General features: G+C 42.4%; 1 protein-coding gene across 1 annotated transcript in view; it reads left to right on the top strand.

Annotated features, from left to right (window-relative positions):
• The window catches only part of LOC134675918 (serine/threonine-protein kinase Genghis Khan), an 82,149-nt gene that overhangs the window by 7,816 nt on the left and 54,764 nt on the right, over window positions 1-19,569 (top strand). The window contains exons 5-17 of the mRNA XM_063534262.1: window positions 6-110; window positions 902-1,006; window positions 1,788-1,936; window positions 3,011-3,104; window positions 3,840-3,896; window positions 4,809-4,863; window positions 5,455-5,585; window positions 6,723-6,809; window positions 7,255-7,376; window positions 8,010-8,163; window positions 9,012-9,129; window positions 9,878-9,984; window positions 12,250-12,378. Of these exons, the coding sequence (XP_063390332.1) occupies window positions 6-110; window positions 902-1,006; window positions 1,788-1,936; window positions 3,011-3,104; window positions 3,840-3,896; window positions 4,809-4,863; window positions 5,455-5,585; window positions 6,723-6,809; window positions 7,255-7,376; window positions 8,010-8,163; window positions 9,012-9,129; window positions 9,878-9,984; window positions 12,250-12,378 (1,413 nt within the window). The remainder of the gene's footprint in view (window positions 1-5; window positions 111-901; window positions 1,007-1,787; window positions 1,937-3,010; window positions 3,105-3,839; window positions 3,897-4,808; window positions 4,864-5,454; window positions 5,586-6,722; window positions 6,810-7,254; window positions 7,377-8,009; window positions 8,164-9,011; window positions 9,130-9,877; window positions 9,985-12,249; window positions 12,379-19,569) is intronic.

Raw genomic sequence — 19,569 nt, 5'->3', positions numbered from 1 at the left:
TGCAGGGCACAGATGCGGGCGCCAACACAGTGCCCGGTGGGACTGTTTCAACTACGACGGGTGAACGGGTGTATGCCATGAAGATACTTAACAAATGGGAGATGCTTAAGGTAAGTTCGTTTAGTTCCCAAAATAAAGAGGTAAGTTCGCCGTTAATGTACCTACCTAATTCTTGCTTAATTTTAATAATGAAATGTATTATGTAAAATAATGTATTATAAATATAGAACAGTAATGTACCGAATAATATGACGTATAAAATTGTATTGGTTTTATGAATAAATTATTGTATTGTATTGTATAATTAATTATTTCTGCAACCGTGTATCTTGTTCAATAAAGCATATCTATATGTAAAATACTCCCGTTAAATAATACACAACCTAAACCATTGAAGGACTTTGAAACTGGATACATACATAATTATTCTTAGTACCAGGAGCTGATCTGACGATGGAGACAGGAGGTAGCCATAGGAACTCTGTGATAAAACAACGCAACCTAATTGTGTTTGGGGTTTGGGGTTTTTAGAATTGTCTCGATGAGTATTAGTTGTCTGTGGAAAAAAAAGTACAGCGATAAAAGCTTGTAGCAAAACCGGCCAAGTGCGAGTCGGACTCGCGTTCCAAGGGTTCCGTACATTAAGTCCGACTCACGCTTGATTGCACATTTCTAATAGGTTTTCCTGTTATCTATACGTAAAGGACTATTTTGTGTATTTTTTTCAAAATTATTGAACCAGTAAGTTTCGGAGATAAATGGGGGGGAGGGTATTTTTAATTCTCAAAATGAGCTCTGTCATTTGACATATAACACGATACAGTTTAAAATGAGGTACGGAACCCTAAAATGAAATGTTTGCTAAAAACTGAAATATGTATGATGTTTGTGATGTTTGCAGCGCGCGGAGACGGCATGTTTTCAAGAGGAACGAGATGTTTTAGTGTACGGAGACCGACGGTGGATAACCAACCTACATTACGCCTTCCAGGACGAACACAATTTGGTGAGTGGCGTATCTCGCAAACTTCTCGCATCTTAACGCCTCGGTATTAACGCCTCGTATGCTGTATTATATCATTGAAAAAGTGACCTTGACATTTAAAACAATAGATTTAAATTCACACGCACGGATCCGTGTCTATGCATACAAGAGGGGTTAAGTGGGGGAGAAATGATATACAGGGTGGCCGATAGGCAGGCGGTGGTGATAGGCAGGAATGGTTCCTAAGAAGAGATCGTCTTCATATAGTTTCAGATTTTCCCATACTGACCGATCTAAATGGGCCACCCTGTATTACTTGTGACCGCAGTGCGTAAGATCTAGAGCCCTGTAAAGTCCATAGCAACTCTAAACTGACATTTATGTTCAGATTCTCCCCTTTTAGCTTGCCATACAAACATCAATACTCTTAACTGTTGGTGGATTTATTACAAAAGGCATAAGGTCCACCAAAGGACAGTTAAGAGTGTGGGCCATGGTACCCTTTACTATTAGAAGTATTAGAACATTAAATTATTTTTAGAAAATATTTATTTTGTTTTACCTTAGGGATGGCCAGGGGGCACCATAAACCTTCATTAAGAAATTCATGTACTTGGAAAAATTCGACCTATGTCGCCGTGACCCCGATGACCGAATGCCTCAGTCACCTGCCGCGATAGCGGACGCTGGTTTGATTCCAGCCTGGGGCACTGGAGACATTTTTTTTTCAATTTATAATGGTACCCTTTTTTGATAAATATATAGAGTAGATCTCTTGGATAACGTGACCCGTGTTTTCCAGTATCTGGTGATGGACTACTACTGCGGCGGCGATCTTCTTACCCTGCTATCCAAGTTCGAAGACCGCCTACCTGAAGACATGGCCCGTTTCTACATCGCCGAGATGGTGCTCGCTGTGCAGAGCGTCCACGAACTCAGATACGTGCACAGGTAAACCTATTATCAAGCGACCCGCCCCTTCTTCGCTCGGGTTTACAAATTATAAACCTAAACCTGGTGATGGACTACTACTGCGGCGGCGATCTTCTGACCCTGCTGTCCAAGTTCGAAGACCGCCTGCCTGAGGACATGGCCCGTTTCTACATCGCCGAGATGGTGCTCGCTGTGCAGAGCGTCCACGAACTCAGATACGTGCACAGGTAAATGTATTATCAAGCGACCCGCCCCGACTTCGCACGGGTTAACATATTATAAACCTAAACCTGGTGATGGACTACTACTGCGGCGGCGATCTTCTGACCCTGCTGTCCAAGTTCTAAGACCGCCTACCTGAAGACATGGCCCGTTTCTACATCGCCGAGATGGTGCTCGCCGTGCAAAGCGTCCACGAACTCAGATACGTGCACAGGTACGTATAGTGATCCAAAAGACTCGAGTCCTGTAAGGTCTTTTTAGGGCTCGCCTCATTTCTTGACGCCTAAAAGGCCCGGGGATATCCTTAAACCACGTCCAAGACCACCGGTGGACAGGCAGCAGCGTCCCTTAAATTCGGTGTACTCGACTGCGATCGCCAACCTGCCTGCCAAGCGTGGTGATTATGGCATTCATCCCCCCATCATGACCTTGTTAAGGTCGCCGGAAGACGCTGGATGCGGGTCGCTTCCAACCGGCACCTATGGAGGTCCAAGGGGGAGGCCTATGTTCAGCAGTGGACGTCTTATGGCTGAGATGATGATGATGAACCCCGAAATAGCGAAAAAAAATTTTGGCTGTTTCATACGTTTAGGCTGGTCGATTTTCTATGGGTAGGTAAATTTTTTTTCGTGATTTCGGGATTGGTCCCATAGTAAAAGTTGCTCAGTATAATCACAAAACCTCCCTGGCAAAGGCAATGTAGTTACTTTTTAGTCATCCTGTATAACACAATACAAAAATATATTATAATATCTTATGAGTAAACTATTATATGCTATGTGTAAATAGAGAATAGAGATTACAAATGCGAACTCATCCCTATAAGCGATCTCTTGCAGCTAACCTTATAATATGTTGTTTGTATTACAGAGACATCAAGCCCGATAATGTCCTGTTAGACGCCAGCGGACACATCAGACTCGCCGATTTCGGCTCCTGCCTTCGACTGGGCGATGACGGGAAGGTACTGAACTAAATATGTGTCGAAGTCGACTCAAAGTTCCCTCTTTGTAGCTTACCATAAGGACGAGATTTGCTTGTGTCTTTATACGAATAACCTGTCAAGGCGTCCTTGTGGCAAGCGACAAAGAGTTTTTGCTTGGAAACGACACACCTGGAGCATTCTACGGACTGTCCCGTGCAAACGCAATTCGTTTCATGTATTTGAACTTATTTTGGCGTTTAATTCTGTGCATATTTTTGACCATTTATCACAGAAAAAGAAACTTTTATACCTGTAAATCTTCTGAAAATTTGCGTTCGTACGGGACAAACGGTAGACAAGTTCATGGAATGCTCCATGTGTCGATTCCGGAGACTACATTAACCAACTGTGAGCTCGTGAACGGTCTACACGAGAATTTCTCTAATTTCTGCTAGCATTTAATGCAAAAATATATATTTATTACTCTTGTGTTCGGATAGTTTACTTGCAGATGTAGATCGCCGGGTAGAAAATAGCTTTTTCTCGCTAGTAGCGTGAACAAAGGTGTTTTAATGCTTTAGAATAGTCTCTTATGGCGGTATTTTATACACTTATCCACTTTCTTTGTCCAATGTCGCGTCAGACTCTCTCATTAAGCAAAATGTGAGACAAAGAACAAAGAAAGTGGATAGGTGGAATACCGTCCTTACCCATTCCCATTTCAAATATAATTTTGCGAGGAAACAGTTCGTTTAACCATTGCGATTTTTTCAGGTACAAAGCAACGTTGCCGTAGGAACTCCGGATTACATATCGCCAGAGATTCTTAGGGTGACTATAACTTTCTTTAATTCTTTGAACGCCAATAAGTCTTGTAAGGTCGCCGGAGGACGCTGGATGCGGGTCGCTTCCAACCGGTACGAATGGAGGTCAAAGGGGGGGAGGCCTATGTTCAGCAGTGAACGTCTTATGGCTGAGATGATGATGATGATGAAGTCTTGTAAGTATTCGTCGTGAGTTGTGACCACAACGCTTGGGCGTTTTTATTTCTTTATTTCAAGGCGAGGTAACAAAATATAAATTGGATACATGTGTCTTAATATTATGCCAAACTTATAGTACTAAATTTACATGTCAATAACTACCAAGCACAACATTCATTAGAAATTATAATATTTATAGTTCATTTTTTTAGCATTAGAAAAAAGGTAAACAATCTTGATAAGTCTTGATTGAAAACCACGTTTTAAAAATAAGTCACGGCAAATGTGTAACAATTATGAATCTAATTCGATCATTTATATTCTTCTGCTTTCATAAGTAATAGTTACTGATTTTTAAAAAGCGTTTTTCAATTAAAATACCTGTCAAGATCGCTTACCTTCTCACAAGTTCTTTCTAATGCTAAAAAAACGAACTATAATACTTAACAATTAATTTATGAATCTTAAAATTAAGATAAGATCATGTACTTAACTAGGTATGTGATAATTTTATTACACTGTTTCTAAATCTATTACAACTTTTTTTATGGTGTCTATTGTCAAAATTATCTTCATGCTTTAGTTTGTGATGTGCGTCGTCAGATTTGTACGTAAAACAAGTGACGATCAATATGTTACTGTTAACTTGATTAATATGCCTTAACGTTTTCCACCTCCCTTGGCCACCTATTTTTTATAGTTTTGTGGTGACCAATTCAATTCGAAGTCAAGTAAATATCATTTTAATTTCATCTTTCAGGCGATGGAGGATGGTCAAGGTCGCTATGGTCCTGAATGCGATTGGTGGTCGCTAGGTGAGTGACAAAATCGGCTCTCAAAAATACCATATTCTGAAAGTGATATCTAGTTTATAACATTATGGAAGGATCCTCATAATAGGGGGTATTAATGCAATGTTTTGCCGCTAGAGTGCAGCACTAGCACCTACCGTAAACCATAGAATAACTTATACATAATGGGCTTGAAACTGGTTTTTGACAAGTTTTCACAGATAATAAAATATGACATTGATGCGTCAAGGCGGTTTATTTACAAAGGGCCTACCGGGAACGCGAAAATCGAAATTTAGTTATCTGCCTCTTTATCGCTCGAATATGCGAGAGTGATAGGTTGGATAACGAAGTTTCGATTTTCTTGTTTCGCGGTAGACCCCCAGATTGTGAATACGTTCCACGGTAAAAGGTACCTTATGGTGGCTGGGACTTACGTCACATAGCGCCGCAATAATATTGGAGCGGCGTTAATAATAGCGTAAGCGCCAACCGCCATAAGGTACCTTTACCCGTGGGACGTCACATATTATGATCTATAGTGGTAGTGGCGCCCCCTATGTAGACTTTCGCGTAGTATTCCCTATTACTAATCTCATATTTATTCGTTTTCAGGTGTATGCATGTACGAGATGCTATTCGGAGAGACTCCATTCTACGCGGAGTCTCTCGTGGAGACATACGGCAAGATCATGAACCATGCTCGTTCTTTTAGCTGCCCACCGCCTTTGGAACACGCTAAACAGGTATGGAATCCCATGGACGAGAAAAGCCGAAATCACTTTGTGGTTTCATCAAGTGACAACCAAAACTCATTTATTGGATAAATAAGTTTTTGGCAAAAATTTCATTTTTGGTACAAGCTTTTATCGCTGACTGTACTTTTTTTACGACAGACAACTAATACTCATCGAGACAATTCTAAAAATCCCTAACACAATTAGGTTGCGTTGTTTCATCACAGAGTTCCTATGGCCACCTCCTGTCTCCATCATCAGCTACCAGCTCGATGGTACCATAATATTGCATTGTCATCCGATTTATACATGCATGCAAAATTTCAGCTCAAGCTGAAACCGGGAAGTGGATCAAATTTAACTTGCAAGATTTGATTACAGACAACTGTCAGGTGAAACTAAATAAATAAAAGGGTATCGTCTTGCGTAGTCCCATTCGTTTTTCGTCAAGTTCTTAAATTAGTCCTATTCTGCTTTCGTCACTCATTCTACTTTGAAAGCCACCGACGATTGTGACGAATGTAGAATGAGTGACGAAAGCAGAATAGGACTAATTTAAGAACTTGACGAAAAACGAATGGGACGACCCAAGACGATACCAATAAAAGCTTGTAAAATAACTAAACGAAAATCAACTTTACGGCTCACTGTGGCTCTCAATTTGCGGGTTTTAATATCTTGGTCCAATGTCATTGCGTCTCACAGTGAGACTGACACTGAAGAGAGTAACTCTCTTATTAAGCAAAATGTGAGACAAAATACACATTGGACAACATAGACTAGGAATCCTCTAGACCGAGTTTAGAGCAATTATTTCATGCAACCGATGATGCCCAAAATGCGGGGGTGCGCGGGACGAGGTGAGCGAAATCCCGTGCCGTGATTGGTCCGTTCAAAGACACGGACGTCACACAAAGACACTTTCGACTCGAACATGGGGTAAAATTACCGTATGCGTGGCAGAGGGGGTAGCGCGACTATGCTCAGTCTGGATGATGTTTTGTCTGTGTTGGACAAAGAAATTGGACAAGTCGAATACCACCCTTATGAAAGTTTTAGATACAAACGAAACAATAATGGATCATATACTTATTTATAAATTAATAAAATAATTACAAATTTAAATGATTAAATAATTAATTACAGGTGTCAGACGAGGCGACGGACTTGATAAGGAAGCTTATATGCGCCGCTGACCAAAGGCTGGGAAAAAACGGGTTGCAAGATTTCAAGGTAAATTATTCTACTTTTACTACCAGGGGGGTAGGGGGCTATTCATAAATTATGTCATTTCAAATTTATGGGGTCTGGACATCGGATGATGGTAGCATGACGTAGGAGGAAACAGGGTCATTCGAAGCATGATTTTTGGATGATTTTAGGGGGCGGGGGGTCAAAACTCGATGACGTAATTTATGGACAGCCCATGGACAGGCGTGGCTCACTCCGCGATTTCGTCGCGCGCCACCTAGCGGTCATATCTGTCGTAATCGTAACAGACGCGTTTTGTTAGAGAGCGAGTCTTCTGTCCCTAGTACTAATATTTATTCTGTGCTATGGGTACAAAACCCTAAAAATGAGCATTAATTTCACAGAAATAAGGTCACCATGAGAGTATCGTCACTTTTTTTTAAACACATTGAAATTGTTATAAACAAATTTAACTTCTGTGCCACAGAACCACGGCTGGTTCGCCGGCCTAGAGTGGGAGGCGCTCCGCGAAATGCAAGCCCCTTTCGTCCCCGACGTGGCGAGCCCTACCGACACCTCCAACTTCGATGTAGATGACACGGACATCAGGTATGCGTTTTATTTTGAGCTTTTCTACCTACAACATAAAGATGCTTTTTGCGATTTCCGGTATAGAGTTTTAATGAAAATATTTGCACTAAATGGTAGCATCAATGGTCGTAAACAGACGCTGGTGCGGCGCTGCCACTTAAATATAAACCGTGACTACTGTACAATAAGTTCAAAATTCATTGACTAATAGTTATTTGTACAACAAGAGATCAAAGTTTGATATTTCTTCGAGTGCTTATTTTGAGTCCCGTGCAAGCGAAAGATTCTATAATAGATTCACAAGCGTAGCGAGTGAATCTAATTTAGAATCTTGAGCGTAGTAAGGGATTCAAAAGCGCACGAGATGTAAATAACTTTGATCTCGTGTAGTACACAAAATTTTTCACCCTAAGCAGTGAGAACATACCTAGAGGGACAGAGATAATAGAACCCAAGTATATCGAACTTGTATTAGACCCCGCATGTTGAAATGACATTTGACTATAAAGGTCACTTGAGTGACATTTTGTCGCACTCAGTGAGCAAAGTGCGATTTTGCTCACTCAGTGAGCAAAATGCGATTTTGCTCACTGTTTTTAAGAAGCAAAGTACTGTTGTTCGATCTGCTGAGGTGAAAATGTATATTTCCAGATTGTCGGAAGCGGTGCCGCCGCCGTCGGCGTCGTCGGCGTTCTCGGGGCTGCACCTGCCGTTCGTGGGCTTCACGTTCACGGCGGGGAGCCGCCTGTCCGACCTGGGCGCTCCGGCTACACCGCTCAGCCCCGCCAAGAACGCGCCCAGCCAGGTACGTATCCTCCTAAGGCCCAGCCATACAAATGAAAAATCCAGAATTTGCCACTGAAATTTGAACCTTTAGTGCAGGGAATTGAGTTGATTTTGGTTTTGTTTGAAAATTGAACGAAACAAAACAAATGCGACTCTGTTCCAATTGAATATGATTTAAATTTCATCGAACTGAATAAGTACTATAGGTAGGGCCTTGGGCCTTAGGAGGGTATATTATGTGTTCCATCCTACGTCCGAGGTCTTGATTGAGAGAGTAACGTCTCCGGTGACCGATAGATGCCGCTAGCGTCTATGTAGTCGCTCCGCCCCACGCCGTGACGTAGTTCCGCTTCCCCTCCCCGCAAACAATAGCACGCTTCCCGCGACTCGCCGCCGCCATGACATTGTTCCTCCGACCGTCTTGACCGATGGTCCGCAAGGCGGTAAGTAAACGTGTACGACCGAAACGTCCACCATCGTATTACCACAGAATAATTAATAGTACTACCGTACAGAAAGGAAACATCTTACAAAAACGAAGTTTGACAGCGGTTCAGGGTCGAATCATGCTGGCCCTTTCTAGTATATGACACCATCCCTTTCAGCTGTTTAGAGTTGTCAAAAATCAAGTGATTATCTTATCTGTGGTCGTGCACGCAAAAGGAAGTCAAGTGGTGCCAACCCTAATAATTGCTCGGAGCAATGCTGAGCCGAGCGGAGCCGAGTTTGACCGAAGTCAGAAGTTTCGCAGCACTGGTATTACTAGCGCCACACGGGCATTTTAGGAACCAAACATAAAAACTAAAGCGCTGTCTATGATGGCAGCCAATATCAAATTTCTATATTCAATATTCATTTCTTTTGCAGGCTCCGTCAAACGCTGGCGACAGAGCAGCCCTGAAAGCCCTCGAGCGGGAAAACGCACTCCTAGCACAAACCATCGCCGAACTAAGATCTGGTGGACAACCCTTGGACGTAGGGAGCGGTAAGACGGAAAACAATATTTGATATTATTATTTTAGTATTCCTCCTGTCCAATTTCATTCCGTCACACTCTCTCATTAAGCAAAGCAAAGACTCAATACACATTGGACAAAGATATACGTCTAAAATTGAAATCTGTTCTCGGTGTCTGATTGAAATTAAGTATAGCTTGGTGACAATGTTATGTTTTGATAACATCAAGCTTGAATAATGATGGAGACCGAAGGTGGACGTAAAACTTTATTGATTTTGGCTCGTTATAATTTGCAGGGAGATGACTGTCTAAAGAAAAGTACCATTGGTATTAAACAATATATATATAGAAAATTCTTTCTTCTTCCTCGCGTCATCCCGGCATTTTGCCACGGCTCAGAGGGTAAACTAGGCCTTATTGGTATTAGTCCGGTTTCCTCACGATGTTTTCCTTCACCGAAAAGCGACTGGTAAATATCAAATGATATTTCGTACATAACTACATGAAGTCTATTCCAATAGAATTTGCTAACTATGTAAACAAACAACCTAATTTTGTTTTATCACTGTTTCTCTTTGAATATTCACACCACCTCATCAAATACCATTGAAACCATACACATATACACTATTGAAACGGTCCGTTCCGTAAAACACATAAATATGTAACTGTATCTTGGACATTTAATTAAAAGTTTAAGGATTGCAAGTCGCACGCTCTTACCACTAGGTTGCCAGCGCTTTTTAAATACACTCTATTTTTTTTATTGTTACAGAGGAATCAATAACATTGAAAGAAGAGCTCGCCGCACTGTCGAAGAGGAATGCGGAGTTGGAAGCGCAAGTGCGGTGCTACGAGCAGCTCAGCGGCGGGGCGGCGCAGGTGATTGCTTTTGAACTTTTTACATTGATCTATTTATATCATCATCATCATCATCTCAGCCATAAGACGTCCACTGCTGAACATAGGCCTCCCCCTTGGACCTCCATCCGTACCGGTTGGAAGCAACCCGCATCCAGCGTCTTCCGGCGGCCTTAACAAGGTCGTCTGTCCATCTTGTGGGTGGACGTCCTACGCTGCGCTTGCTAGTCCGTGATCTCCACTCAAGCACTTTTCGACTCCATCGGCCATCTTCTCTGCGCGCAATGTGGCCTGCCCATTGCCACTTCAGCTTGCGATCTATTTATATAGTAATAATAAAAAACTGGCCAAGTGCGAGTCAGACTCGCGCACGAAGGCTTCCGTACCATTACGCAAAAACACGACAAAAAAAAATCACGTTTGTTGTATGGGAGCCCCACTTCAATATCTATATATTCTGTTTTTAGTATTTGTTATTATAGCGGCAACAGAAATACATCATCTGTGAAAATTTCAACTGCCTGGCTATCACGGTTCATGAGATACAGCCTGGTGATAGACAGACAGACAGACGGACAGCGGAGTCTTAGTAATAGCAATGATATATGTAACTCCGTATAAGATAAATAAAGTCTAAGAAAAAAACGTGCCTCGGAAATCAAGAAAAAGTCATTCTCGAATAGATGGCGCCATTACCTTTAGCCTATTCTCGGCTAGATGGCGTTGACGACACCGTTTGATATTTAACAATTTTAACACATATCAGTGAAAGAACATGGGTCAGTATTAGACGTGTGCGCCGATTAAATAATGATCGGCGGCGGCGTTTGCCAAAAAATCGGCGGCGGCGGCGTGTTTTCGGCGTGAAATCGGCGTGACCTTGACTTTCAGGTTTCTTAAGAAATATCATTAATTTCTTGTTTTTCTTCAAAATTTGATCAATGCAGGTTGCTGGTTAGTGAACTACGTATAGTTTAAATACGCTGTGAGTAAAATAGGGTTTGTAAATGAATATAGCATAGGTATAATTACTTCATTTCCCTAGTAACTGCCTTGCATTGAGAGGTTACCTGGTCCCAATGGCCTTCGATCCGATCTGTCCGTTTTCTCAAGCTTTCCATGGCTTATCCTATTAAAAATGACGTACTTTAACAGAACAGAACTCCACATATCCTTGACATTTGCTAGACATAGTGCACTGCTATGGCTTCTTTTTAATGGTTTTCTTGTCGTACAAGGACCAGGTTCACTGAGACCTATCTTAATTCTCGTTTTCTCATTGCTTGCTCATAAGCCTTATGGACTGCACGGTGCAGACTTCATGTGTTTCTCCACATCATGCATTGGATAATACGTTCGAAGAATCTAAGGGCTCACCCATGGCATGTTGGGAAGAGATGAGTGGCGATATAGAGCTCTTTGAGAATGGAGCTGTCCAAGGTATAAGCAGCACTAGTAGCAGTCTTCGTCCGTTCGTTAACAGTTGACGGTGAATACTTAGGATTACTCAGTTACTTTAATTGGTGTGTCAAATACGAGTAGTTTCTGCAACTGGCTATTCCGTTTCATTTAATTAATAATTGATGTATATTTGGCAACTGTAACATAAATAATACAGAAAAATCCATATTGTAATCCAAAAACTAACTTCGAATAACTAATTAACAACACTCAAGGTCACGCCGATTTCACGCCGATCATTTATCGGCGGCGGCGGCGTGGTCAAAAAGCCCGGCGGCGGCGGCGCGCCGGCGCGGCGCACACGTCTAGTCAGTATGGAACAATAAAAATTTGAAATCATTTATCCGTATACATATTTTGATTAATCTATACATTTTCAATTTTATTTTAAGTTTTAATCGTGTGTCGATAGATGGCAGTAAATGTACCGTGGCTACAAAATTTACTATGGCAAGAGCCCTCTATACTATCTATTCTCTTTGGTAATAGGGTCCCGATTTTACCTAAAAACACTAATGAACCTGGGTCTAGGGAAAATTAAAACAGTTACTTATATTTCTCTATCCTCGTCCCGCCCAATGTACATTAGCATGTACACACAGTTTCGATGGAATGTCAACCTTAATTAAAAATAAAGAAGGTAGCTTTTCATTTATCTCGTAAAATTTTCGAATAAATGAAATTCAACCTAATTCAAAATATAACTAGATTCAAACTTCCTTTGCTATAATTTTATATGGTGGGCAGCACGAGGCTATGTCACATACAGAGATCAGTGTGTGTGCTAACGTGCATAACCGTTTCGACGCTATTAATTACTTTCAGGACCCATCGGCGCCTCAAGATGTAGTAACGAGGGTACGCGAACTGGAGATGATGGTCACGACCCTCAATCTTGAGAAGGAGGAACTCGTCAAGGACAAAGCGGACTCCACTGAGAAGCTGAGGTTGCAGGTACATAAACTTAACTTCTTCTTATGCTCTGGTTTCCTAGGATAGCGGTGCCGTCATATAGCGGCCGTCTCCATACTAATACTACGACATCCATATTTAGCCGTATTATTTAGTATGGAGACGGCCGCTGTATGACGGCACCGCTATCCTAGGAATATCGATCTTTACCCCCTGATTCATAAACGTTTACTAAAGTTAACAAGCCGATAGTAATCGTTTGTCCCTTCCCATCATACCAATACGTAGGAAAGAGACAAACGATTATTATCGCCTATCGGCTTTTCAACTTTAGTAAAGGATTTGCCAGAATCACCTCATTCTGGCAAATGCGTTCAGGGGTTTTTCCATAGCAGATTTAATTTGACCAGTCCATCGTATAGGTGGCCTTTTACGCGGTCTTGTTCCGTTTGCTCTACCCTGCACCACTAGACCACAGTATAATAAAGGGTGTACTGCCATCTCGCCGAAATATTTTTCGCCTAATTTCACTTCCCAACCAACTTATTGCAGTACTTTTAGTTGGCAAACCAATGCTTAGCATATTATTATTTAGCATAATTTTTATTTGACCACAATTTTATTTAGCAGATGTTCATTTTACCACGATTTATTTAGAAAAATAGTCACTAAGCAAATGTTTTATTATACCTAACTATTTATTGTTACATAACGTTTGCCAAAATTGAAACTTCGCATACTTTTTATTTGATCACAATTTTATTTAGTAGATGTTCATTTTACCAAAATTCATTAAGACAAATAGTCACTGAGCAAATGTTTCAACTTAGCTAACTCTTAATTGTCAAAAAACGTTTGCTTTATTTATACTTACTTTTCATAATATATTTTGATGGCTATTTGACCTGTTGGTGGCTTTTTTTTTAACAAACGTATCTACATATTTCCATGGACGGGTGCCACTACGCTAATAGATTTGATGACTGTACCAACATGTTTTAGGTTAGATGACTGCAATCCCCAAGAAAACGAACTGTTGCCAGAAAAGTGGGTTAGGTTAGGTTAGAACTGCGACCCCACGAAAACAAACTGTTGCCTCAAAGGTGGGTTAAGTTAGAACTGCGACCCCCGAGAAAACGAACTGTTGCCAGAAAAGTGGGTTAGGTTACGGTAGAACTGCGATCCCACGAAAACAAACTGTTGCCAGAAAAGTGGGTTAGGTTAGGTTAGAACTGCGACCCCACGAAAACAAATTGTTACCTGAAAGGTGGGTTAGGTTAGGTTAGAACTGCGACCCCCGAGAAAACGAACTGTTGCCAGAAAAGTGGGTTAGGTTAGGTTAGAACTGCGACCCCACGAAAACAAACTGTTGCCTGAAAGGTGGGTTAGGTTAGAACTGCGACCCCCAAGAAAACGAACTGTTGCCAGAAAAGTGGGTTAGGTTAGGTTAGAACTGCAACCCCGAAGAAAACGAACTGTTGCCAGAAAAGTGGCTTAGGTTAGTGTTCCGTTCTTAACGTTTAGTTTTTAAGTAATCAATCAAATTTCCGCGCGCTTCTACCGTTTATCGATGCAAAGCCAATACGCACTTCATAACGATACAATATTGACATTTTAGCCAATAGGATCGTCCGAAACTCTCGGGCGGCACGCTCAGGACGAGCCTCAGCAGCGCCTCTGTTGGCGAAAAGGAGAACTACCGAGCCGCCGCGCCATGCGGATCGACCGCTATCGATTTAAATCATTTTTATATGTATTAAGCCTCCAAAACTAAGTGTTTTAGTGTTATATCGTGCGTGACAAAAGACCTAAGACTGTTTAACGTACCGCCGGCCGGTGTGTGATAGAAGAAAAGGTGCTGAACGTAAAAAAAGAAGAACCAGTCGTATCCAGAGGATTCCGCCATTGCTGCAGTATCAGGTCAGTCCAGTGCGTGATATCCTTTGGTTATTTTATCGTGTTGTACCGTTTATTACCGGCGAGTATAGATATTTATGCTCGATCCTGAATGTTGTGAATTGGCATTGCATCTCTTTCCAAAACCGCGTCATTTTGCAACATCCTTTTGGTGCCGAAACACCGGGAACGACCTTTTGACCTCTATTCACACTCGGCCTACCAAGTACCAATTTCACTTCGTAACCTTTCTAACATTGTCGTTAATACTCGTTTAATATCCTTACCTACCGTGTAAACGAATTGCAACGTCAATCTATCGCGTAATTACGAAGTTAAAATCAAAGTCTTTGGTTCATGTTGTCTCGCTTACTCCATCGCCTACCGAATTTAAAAATTGCTTAATCATTTCACTAAAACTATCGAAATAAACCTAATCATTGTTGTCTAGTTAACAAAATCATTTAGCGTTTTATCATAAATAACCTAATTATCAAGTAATCCTATAATTTTGTAACGAAAACTACAACCTACAATATTTCATACCTACGGGTATTCTGAGAATTAAGTTCCCAGTGTAACGAGACCTCCGTCTTACGGAGTTTGTAAGTAGTTTGATCACGCGTTTCGTTGGCCTTCTCCCTTTGTTCAAAGAACCACATAACTTGACCCCTCGTCCGAGGCGTAGCATACGGCGACTCGGGTCTTGAGCGTGTTTTGTACACAGGTGTTCGAAATTCGTATAACTCATTTCTTAATTTTGACCGCTCGACTTATCGTATTAAAAATTGTCATTATATTTTAAATTTTGAAATCCAACTTATCGTATTAATAACTTTGAAGGGAGATAGGTATTGTAAACGTTTTAATTAGATTCATTTTGTTAGTTCCGGATTTCTCAAATTCATTTCGTGTTATAAAATTTTTATACTGGACTTTCTTTCATTTTTATTTTCTATCGATTTTACCGATTATCAATAACCGTACCGAGTGCCATTTGAGTTAATTTTCGTATAAATTGACTAAATTGATAAATTTTACTACATTAATTCCGCGAACTTGGGGTGCCGGTTTTAATAGTTGCCGCGTTATACAAACATCGAAGCTGTTTTTATTTATGCTATCACTGATATCGTATAGTGTTTTTAAATACGAGCTTGTTGTTTTAGTGTATATTATTTGCGTATTAGTAAACATTGTTTTCTAACCTGACACAATGTCTTACCTAACAAGGCGTAAATCTAAATCCAGTGTAGGTAAAAAAGGTACCGATACAGCTTACACTGTCAACAACTTACCGAGTTTACGACGTAAACGTACTATAGCGTATAACCGTATAGCGAAGGCTTTGGAAATAGGGACCTTAGCCAATACCGATGATTCACAAGTTGAGTTATTTCTTTCATATTGTCAGGAGATAAAAAATATCGCTGATAGTTTTCAAGAGTCGCATCTTATCATTTCGGATCTATTAGGGGATGATGTCGACGACAGTGAGAACGAGATTCAGGAACGATTCGACGAAGCGTATTTTAACGTAGTTGCCCTACAGCGTAAATTTTTACCGTGTTCGTCTCAACAACCGGGTATTTCGAGACAGGACACAACACCGGGTTCGCATAGTAGTAATATGCGACTTCCAAAAATTACGCTACCGACCTTTTCGGGTACTATCAAGGAGTGGCCCGAGTTCATCGCGACTTATAATGCGCTTATTCACGAATCGACCCTTTTGAGTGAAATTGAGAAATTTCATTATTTAGTGTCCGTTTTACGCGGTGACCCTTTGTCGTTAATAAGAACGTTTCCTGTTGCAAGTGAACATTATCTAAGTGCATACGATGCTCTCAAGTCCCGTTACGAGGACAAACGCGACTTAGCTTTTACGTGTTGGCGTGACATTTTGGATGTCAGTTTTAAAACGGCTAGCGCTCAAGATTTTCGACACGCGCTCGATACAATCGATGAAAATCTAACTATTTTAAAACAGTTGAAGTTACCGACCGAACATTGGGACTTTGTTCTGTGTTACAATATTCTAGCCAAGTTAGATACAAAGCTACGACGCGAGTTTGAGGAGAAACATACCAACGTGGAGATGCCTCAGTACAAGCAGATTAGGGCATTTTTACATGCGAAAAGCGAAGCTTTGTTGCGCGATACGCACTTTACCGGCGTTACTTCTAAAAACGCGAACACTTCTAAAGAGGCAACGGGAACCTTACAGAAACCGAAGCGACATAACGTCACTCATACACTCCTCTCTCCTACCGTGAACCCCCTTCCAAAGGGTGGTGACAAACAAGAGGTGAAACCGAAAGTTTCGGGAACTCCGAAAGTTTCGGGAACTCCAAAAGTTTCGGGAACTCCGACAGTTTCGGGAACTCCGAAAGTTGTCCGAAAATGTTCCTTCTGTGGTGAAGAGCACAACATATCAGCCTGCAAGGACTTTATAGCTAAATCGGTGGATGAACGAATGGCTATTACCACGGAGAGGAAATGGTGCTATAACTGTCTTAACGCGTCTCATTCAGTGCGACAATGCACATCGATATTTTCTTGTCAGAAATGCAAGCGGAAGCACCACACTCTGTTACACCGAGAGCAAGCTGCCAGCAATCCTGAACCTTCTGGTGAAAAATCAAGCTCAGTCGTCTTACTGGCTAAAGAACCGTTGGCTCCGTCCAATTCACCTTCGAATACGACAGTGCTACTGGCAACCGCGCTCGTCCAAATTCGTGATGCTTCAGGCGAGTTTCAGACATTCCGGGCGTTATTGGACGCCGGAAGTCAAAACAATCTCCTCACTACACAAGCGGCTCAACGGCTCAAGTTGGAGCCTACACCGACTAGTGAAGGGCCATGCGGCCTAGGAGGTGCACCCGCAACAGTGACTGGCAAGGTCACATGCGATATAGGTGCCAAGGACACCGTACATTTCCGTCTGGAAATGTTCGTTTCACCACACATTTGTGATGAACAACCAATCGGAAGACTCAATACGAGTGGATGGGATGAACTCAAAACATTACCGTTAGCTGATCCTGGTTTTGATATTCCTGGTCCAATTGATGTCTTGCTCGCTGCCGATGTCTTTGCTGAGTCACTTCTCGACCAACGTTTGAAACGCTGCGTCAATAAACCGCGTGCTCTCAACTCTGTCTTCGGATGGCTGATTGTCGGTAGAATCCGACTAGCATCGTCGTCTTTATTAAGTGTACCTTCACCTAATAAAGATGAAAGCTTAAACAATATCGTTCAACGCTTCTGGGAAATCGATACCGTTCCACATTCTTCCCGATTAACCCCAGATGAACAGCTCTGTGAAAATAGTTTCACAAACGAGCATTACCGTGACGAGACTGGTAGGTACGTCGTCTGTCTCCCCTTCAAAGATAACGCTGAGCCTGTGTTTGAAGGCTCTCGGGAGATAGCGTTACGACGCTTCCATGCTATCGAAAAGCGCCTTTCTCGTGATCCAGACTTGAAACAACAATATGTTGATTTCATGACCGACTACATCGAAAGTGGTCACATGACTTTGGTGCCTGCTAAGCACATGGGTCAAGGCAAGTTTTATGTGCCGCATCACTGCATTTTGCGCCCTGACAGCGCCACAACGAAGCTTCGCGTTGTTTTTGACGCGTCAGCTAGAGATGCGCACTCCAAATCGCTTAACGACTCGCTATTAACAGGCCCAAAGTTACAATCCAACATTGCGGAGATTCTTCTTCACTACCGGGAGCACGAAGTGGTCTTTATGGCCGACGTGCGCCAAATGTACCGTCAAATTAACGTTGCTCCGCATCACCGGGATTACCAGCGTATTCTCTGGCGAGCTCACCCAGATGAGCCTCTTCAGGAATACGTATTGAACACCGTAACGTACGGGGTCTCCTCGGCTCCGTTTCTTGCTTGCCGAACGATCCAGCAATTGGCCAACGATGAAGGTCATAAGTACCCGAAGGCCAAAACCGTTCTAACTTCCGATATTTACGTCGATGACGTCGTTACCGGAAGTTCTTCGCTGGATGACGCTTGTGACATCAAGTCACAGGTTATCGCACTTTTCAAGCTCGGCGCTTTCGAGCTAAGAAAATGGGTAAGCAACCGACCCGAACTTCTTAGGGATTTGCCCTCAGAAATGTGTCTTTCGGACGCCATCGCATTTACCGAGTCCGAAGACACCACCGTTAAGGTCCTTGGCCTTAAATGGGAACCCGCTTCCGATTCGTTCGTTTTTAACGTCCAACCGTCCAATCAACCGTGTACCAAACGAACGATTCTAAGTGAGGTCGCCAGAATCTTCGACCCTTTGGGTTTTTTGTCTCCATTGACAATCCAAGCCAAAGCCTTGATCCAAAAACTTTGGATTCTCGGCTCTTCGTGGGATGAAACTCCTCCCCCGGAAATTGTATCCCAATGGAGCAATTTCTCTCAACAACTTCCTCAAGTTAGAGATCTCAAAATCCCTCGCAAATTTACCATCGAAGGTGCTCAATCGTATCAGTTGCACGGGTTTTGTGACAGTTCTGAGGTAGCGTATGGCGCCGTCATATATCTACGTGTCACCGAGTCTGATGGCTCCGTTCGCGTCCACCTCGTTTGCGCAAAGGCGAGAGTTTGTCCACTTCGGAAACAATCTTTGCCCAGATTAGAATTGTGCGCAGCAATGCTGCTTGCTGACCTCATCAAGTTCGTCAAGGACACGCTACGGTTGCCTGTCGACGAAACCTACCTTTGGTGCGACTCAACCGTTACATTGGCTTGGTTGCGCGCTCCGTCCTCTCGTTGGGTGACATTCGTCGCAAATCGTGTTAGCCACGTGCAGGACATCGTTCCTACCGCTTGCTGGAGACACGTTCCCTCTGGAACGAATCCCGCAGATATCTGTTCACGAGGGCAGTTTCCTCAGGAACTTTTAACCAATACGCTATGGTGGGCGGGCCCAGCGTGGCTCTCTCAATCGCCGTCCGAATGGCCAACAGATCTATCGAAAGATCGCAACACCGATAACGTCGTACTTTCCGAACAGCGTCGTGTAACTCTCGTAACAAGCCAAACCGAACCAATCACACAAACGTCAATAATCGATCAGCTGTTAGAGAGATATTCGTCGTTGGACAAGGTCTGTCGCATTCTAGCTTACGTTCGTAGGTTTTGTACCAACGCGCGTGGCAGCGCTTCACGATCTGAAAGCCTGCTCATAACGGACATCGAGCGCCATCGCGCGCTACTAGAAATCGTCAAGCATTTCCAAGTTCGGCATTTTTCCGATGTCATATCGAAACTTAGGTTGCGAAAACAGCTACCTCGTAGTCTTCGCAAACTAAATCC

Source organism: Cydia fagiglandana, chromosome 23, assembly GCF_963556715.1.
Source record: "Cydia fagiglandana chromosome 23, ilCydFagi1.1, whole genome shotgun sequence".
Taxonomy (NCBI): domain Eukaryota; kingdom Metazoa; phylum Arthropoda; class Insecta; order Lepidoptera; family Tortricidae; genus Cydia; species Cydia fagiglandana.
This window is presented reverse-complemented; position numbering and strand designations above follow the sequence as displayed.